The sequence below is a fragment of the Octodon degus genome, unplaced genomic scaffold (assembly GCF_000260255.1).
Source record: "Octodon degus isolate 3935 unplaced genomic scaffold, OctDeg1.0 scaffold00130, whole genome shotgun sequence".
Lineage (NCBI taxonomy): Eukaryota > Metazoa > Chordata > Mammalia > Rodentia > Octodontidae > Octodon > Octodon degus.
The window spans coordinates 167,004-173,424 of record NW_004524706.1 but is presented as its reverse complement, the minus strand read 5'-3'; the positions used below and the strand labels follow the sequence as shown (position 1 = coordinate 173,424).

General features: G+C 43.7%; 1 protein-coding gene across 3 annotated transcripts in view; it reads left to right on the top strand.

The window, feature by feature from the left end:
- Positions 1-6,421, top strand: part of Sync (syncoilin, intermediate filament protein) — a 12,221-nt gene that overhangs the window by 3,936 nt on the left and 1,864 nt on the right. Inside the window, exons 2-4 of one of the 3 annotated variants that reach the window (XM_023701125.1) lie at positions 1,862-3,002; positions 4,827-4,951; positions 5,089-5,165. In XM_023701125.1, the coding sequence (XP_023556893.1) occupies positions 1,862-3,002; positions 4,827-4,951; positions 5,089-5,165 (1,343 nt within the window). Of the gene's footprint in view, positions 1-1,861; positions 3,003-4,826; positions 4,952-5,088; positions 5,179-6,421 lie in introns of all 3 variants that reach the window. The other 2 variants (XM_012516861.2, XM_023701126.1) reach the window with 2 other exon arrangements.

Genomic DNA, 6,421 nt, shown 5'->3' with positions numbered 1-6,421 from the left:
AAAAAAAAATAATAGTCCTAGAGTATTTGGCTGGTAAAACCAGAGGCTACATTCAATATTACTAAGAGACATTTCTTCATCCATCAGTGTTGTACATGTGTGAACATGGTGTACTACACACCCCATACTTTGTATTGGAGAGTACAATAATGTAAATCCCAAAAGCACCACTATTTTACCATAATAAAGTCCAAAGAGCTCCTATATAGACTACTCCAGATAACTTGGCTTCTTTGATACTTGTAACTTATTGTAATTTTTTAAAAATCAAGGTCATTATCATTGTATTATACAAAATAACCACTTTGATTAACACAGCTAGTTTATTTTTTTTTTTAGTGGCATTTATTTATTATTTATTTTTTATGTTTTGGTGGAACCAGCGATTGAACTCAGGCCCTTGTGCTTTCCAGGGAAGCGCTTATTCTACTGAGCCACTTCCCCAGCCCCCACAGCTATGTAGTTTAATTTTTCAAAAACCTGTGGAGACAGTGATCTTGTCTTTAAAATATGATACTCTGGGGCCAGGGAAATAGCTCAGTAGAGTAAGTGCTTGCCTGGCAAGCACAAGGGCCTGAGTTCAATCCCTGGCTCTGCCAAAAATAAATAAATAAAATAAAATATGATAGTCCTTTCAGTATGTCTTAAAGATGTTGCCTTAGTATCTCTTGGGAAGGAAACGTCCAGACTTTTCAAATTTCCTTATTATATATGTCCTTTTTTTGTTTACATAGGGAACAATGTTTACAGTTGTGTGTACAGTGGGGATCTACAAGATTGTATATTTTCAAACAATTTTTTAATGATTTAACAATTTTTGTTAATCATTTTCAGGCTTCTGCAGCTGTAGATTCTCACTGTGAATCCCTTGCTTGCTCATGCATAAGTGTATTTGCAATACCAAATACACAGGTTTAGTATTTTTGCCTGTTAGTGGTTGTTTCACACGTGTAACGTTTTGGTTGAGATGTTAAATGGTGGATGAGTACTGTGCATGTGAATGTGGTAAGTAATTTTAATCACTTGTAATTGGTCACAAGGCCTCATTTGCAGCAACTATTGCTGTTTAACAATGCCTTGTTGCTTTGTATGCATTAATGTTTGTGTGTAAAGATTGTGTGTTTATCCAACAGGGAGCCACAGGATTTAAATTGACCAACCTAATGTTACAACTACTTTGAGGCCAAATGTCAACTAAAAGCCTTAATGAAAGTGGTGCAATTTTGTATAACTTAGCATCAGTAGTTCAGTAAATCTGGATTGCCATGAAAGGTCTTGCATTGTAATTACTTGCCACTTGAATGTGTTTTGTGTAATGTTTTAATAGTGCTAGTAAATATGGGTTTACCATTTAAAAAAAAATTAAAATTTTACTAACAGTGACTGTCCTTGTAGTTAGGTAAGCAGAGACTTGTGATGTGGGAGTATAGTCAAGGTGCAAAACAAAGGCCTGAATGTGGGAGGGGGATACTCAGGAGATATGAGAACCTTCTCCTTTTGTGTCCTCCCCTCCTCTCTGTCCATCTTCTTTCTCCTCCTTTTTCTGGTAACAAAGATTGAACCAATGGCCCCCCACATACCAGGCAAGTGGTCTACTACTGAGTTTTTACATACATCCCTAGTCCCAATTTTTTTCACTTTAAATCATTTTTTCTTGGGTGGCAATTTAGCTCAGCGGCACAGGGGCTGCCCCACAAGTGCAAGGTCCTGAGTTTGACTGCCAATACAAAAAAAAAAAAAAGGCCAGGGAAATAGCTCAGTGGAGTAAATGCTTGCCTGGCAAACACAAGATCCTGAGTTTGATCCCTGGTACCACCAAAAAAACAAGCAAACAAAAACAAAAAATCATTTTTTCTTGCAGGGAAATAACAGAAGATACTTCTCAAGAGAATTCTGAATCCCTGAGTAAGACTGAGCCCTTGCACCCAGAAGTTACTCTATCTGTGGAGGGAACTGTGAACCTAGAAGATATTCTCTACCTTGGGGATACAGATGACTTTGAAGAGATACTTTATATGGAAGAGACTGAGAAGCCAGAGGAGTTATTGTATATTGAGGAGACTGGGCAGCCTGAGGAAACACTGTCTGTGGAAGAGCCTGTGAATCCAGGGGAGTCACAGTCTGAGACTGTGAAGCCACATGTGGATGCAACAAAGAGCCCGTGTCCAGAGCAGATTGTGTGTGAGGGAGAGATGGTTGCAAGGGAGGAAAAATCCAACCCTGAGGAGAGTCTCAAAACTGAGCCGAGTCCCAGCACAGAGGAGAACCTGAGTATGGAGGACCTGGAACTGCTAGAGGGCCGTTTCCAGCAGTGTGTGCAAGCAGTGGCCCAGCTGGAAGAGGAGCGGGATCAGCTCATCCATGAGCTGGTGCTGCTCCGAGAACCAGCCCTGCAGGAAGTGCAGCAAGTCCACCAGGACATCCTGGCTGCTTACAAGCTGCATGCACAGGCAGAGCTGGAGAGAGATGGGCTGCGGGAGGAGATCAGGCTGGTCAAGCAGAAGCTGTTCAAGGTGACCAAGGAATGTGTGGCCTGCCAGTACCAGTTGGAGTGCCGCCAGCAGGACGTGGCTCAGTTCGCTGATTTCCGGGAAGTGCTGACCACAAAGGCAGCCCAGCTATCTGAGGAACTGGCCCAACTCCGGGATGCCTACCAGAAGCAGAAGGAACAGCTGAGGCAACAACTAGAAGCACCCCCAAGCCAGAGGGATGGGCACTTTCTGCAGGAGAGCCGGCAGTTATCTGCCCAGTTTGAACATCTCATGGCAGAGAGCCGCCAGGGTCTCGAGGCGGAATATGAACCTCAGCTACTGCGGCTCCTTGAGAGGAAAGAAGCAGGGACCAAAGCTCTGCAGAAAACTCAGGCTGAGATCCAGGAGATGAAGGAGGCTCTGAGACCCCTACAAGCAGAGGTCCGACAGCTGCACCTGCAAAGGAGGAACCTGGAGGACCAGATCACACTTGTGAGGCAAAAAAGAGATGAAGAGGTGCAACAGTACAGGGTAGGCCCACTGGCTATGAAAGGAATGTTGTTGACACAGGGTCTTGCTTTGTAGTTCAGACTTATAGTGATCCCCCTGCCTCAGTGCCTCAGCCTCCCCAGCACTGGGATTACAGGCATGTGCCACTGGGAATCGAACTTGGAAGCTTATGCTTGCCAGGCAGGCGCTTAGACTGTTGAGGTATCTCCCCAGCCCAAAGAGTGGTCTTTTAACCCAGGGAAGAAGTGTGGTGAGAACATCTGGGCTGAAGCATACTGTTCTGTATAGGAAGAATAACTCACTTTCTGGGGCCATTTACTCCTTTCCTCCAGTCTTCATTTAGTCAGGCTTGTGTTAGAAGTGAAGTTATTTGCATTTACTGCATTCAGCTTTTTTTTTTTTTTTTTTTTTTTGTGGAACCAGGGATTGAACTCAGGCCCTTGCGCTTGCCAGGGAAGTGCTTATTCCATTGAGCCATCTCCCCGGCCCCTGCATTCAGCTTTTTTGAGGGTAGGTGTGGGAGGGACAGGTCTTAAGTCACTAAACTGCCTAGGCTGGGTTCAAACTTGCAGAACCCTTGCCTTATCCTCTGGAACGGGCCAGAGTGCTGTAATTACAAGTATGTGCTACTATTTGATAGGTGAGGAAACAGATTCAGCTGAGTAAGCTAAACTGTAGTTTACCCAACCCTAAGTATTTCAGTGCTCCTTTCACATCATTTTCCTTTTTTTGGCGGAACAGGGGATTGAACTCAGGCCCTTGAGCTTGCCAGGGAAATGCTTACTCCACTGAGCCATCTCCCTGGCCCCTCCCTTTTTCTGAGACAGGGCCTTAAGGCTGCCTTGAACTCATGGCAATCCTCCTTCAGCCTCCCAAGTGCTGGGGGTCACAGGTGTGTACTACCACGCCGGACACGTTTTAATTGGATAGTGAATCATATCTTAGTATATAGAAAACAACAGAGGAATAGGCCAAGTGGAACTATGTGTGGTGGTGCCTGCCTGTAATCCCTCAGGAAGCTGAAGCAGGAGACCCAGGAGTTTAAGGCCAGCCTGTGCTACACAGGAAGACTCTCAAAAAAACCAAAACAAAACACCCACAAAAAAAGGCCAGGTGGAATGAGTTCATTCCCTTTCCTCCACCTCATATTCCCCTTCAAGGTTCACTCATTCAATCCCCATGCTAAATAAGGTTGACCAGTCTTTGGGCGGAGATGAAATCTGTAAATTTCTATTTTTTGTTTTCCTTTTTTTGTGCATATCATCTGCCTTGTATTTCAGTTATTTTGAGTACATGTGAGCCAGCTCTAATCCTTTTTAAAATCAGACTGAGATATAAATATTCAGTCAATAAACAGTTATGTCTCTTTGTCAGACTGGGCTCTCAGAAGGTAGAAGCTGTGTTTTACTTATCTCTACTGTCCAACACACTTCAGAAGTGCTAAGTTTGATGTTGCTGGACACTCGGAGGAAATGTCTGTGTGGGAAATTTTGTCTCTTGAAACATGATTTTCTTTGGATAAACTTAAAAAATCTTATGCCTTCCCACATGCTGGCTGGGTCACCATTTCTTTTTTTTTTTTTGGTGGAACCAGGGATTGAACTCAGGTCCTTGTGCTTGCCAGGGAAGCCCTTATTCCACTGAGCCATCTCCCCAGCCCCTTGGGTCACCATTTCTACAAGCAATGTCACTTTCATCTTTAGTTTCCTAACCTGTCTTATACCAGTCTCTCAATATCATAATTAAACAATACACAAAGAAGTGCTTTACAAACTATTATAGACAATGTCAGGCCTTTAAAATATTATTTGGCTCATCAGAAATGTTCTTGGCCATCTCATTCAGGAACAGCAGGAAGAAATGGAAGAACGAAAGAGACAGTTACGAAGTGGGGTGCAACTCCAGCAACAGAAGAACAAAGACATGGAGCAGCTAAGGATCAGTCTTGCAGAAGAGCTCTCAACATATAAGTCAGTTTTGGCTGCCACCCAAGGCCTCCCTAATACTGGCTGAGGAGTGGTGGGGAGGGCTCAGGGAAAATCTCACTTAAAAAATTCAAATTGTGCTCACCCAGGAACAGATGGAAAATGGCTCTCTCTTTTTAAAGGGCTATGCTTCCCAAAAACCTGGAGCAGGCTGATGCTCCCACGTCTCAGGCGGGTGAAATGGAGAAACAGTCTCAAGGTGATCTTTGTGGGTAAAGGAGTGATGTTTGCATCATTACTGCCTTTTTTTTTTGGTGGAACTGGGGATTGAACTCAGGCCCTTTAAGTGCTTATTCCACTGAGCCATCTCCCCGGCCCCCACTTTTTTTTTTTTTTTTTCATTACTGCTTTCTTAACAATACTAATTAATGCCTCTCTTTGGTTTGGCACCAGTGAGTGAACCAAGGGCCTCATGCATGCTAGGCAAACACTGCCACCGAACTGCATCCCCAGCTTAGTAGCTTACACGCCTAATGATAACCTATTTAGTGGTAACCTGTGCCTAGGACAAGCAGTTGTGTTATTTAATTCAGATCATGACAGAGGCAGCCAAAAAAAGAGAATACATTAAGCCAAGTATGGTGGTATACACCTTTAATCCTAGCACTTCAGAAGAGGTAGAAGGATCAAGTTCAAGGCCTAAGAGTCATGGGAAAAAAGCTATTTAAGGTGTGTGTGTGTGTGTGTGTGTGTGTGTATACAGGACAGAGTCTCACTACACAGCTTGGACTTGTAGTGATCCTCCTGATTTCTGCATCCCTAGTGCTGGGATTACAAAGCATACGCCACCATGCCCAGATTCTGAGGACTGTTGAGACTGAGACAAAACTACTGCTTAATATGTGAAATGATCTAGATAGCTATTTTATTTTTTTGGCAATACCAGGGATTAAACTTGGAACCTTGTGCTTGCCAAGCAGGTGCTTATGTCACTGAGCTATCTCCCCAGCCCCACTAGATAGCTACTCTTTTTTTTTTTTTTTTTTTTGGTGGTACCTGGGATCAAACTCAGGACCTTGTGCTTGCAGGCAAGCACTTATTCTACTGAGCTTAAATAGCTATTCTAAACTTAACAAATTATTGAGGATCCTTCCTATTTTACCAATACTTGTGTGTGTGAAGAGATAAGGTCTTGCTTCAGGCCAGCCTTAAATTTGCAGTGATCTTGCCACCTCAGCCTCTGGAGTGCTGGGATTAATGGGGGACTGAAGTGAGTTGCCCCTTAACACTTAAAAAAAAATTTTAATCCTTATTTAGTATAGGGTCTCACTATTCAGTTCAGACTCACAGTGATCCTTCTGTCTCAGCCTCCAGAGCTGGTATTACAGGCGTGTGCCACCATGCCCAGTTTCAGTGGCTGGCACGGCTTGCGGTACCGGGAAATCAAACCTGTGTCCCTGCGCTTGTTAGGCAGGTGCTTAGACTGCTGATCTCCCCTAGCCCTCATATATATAT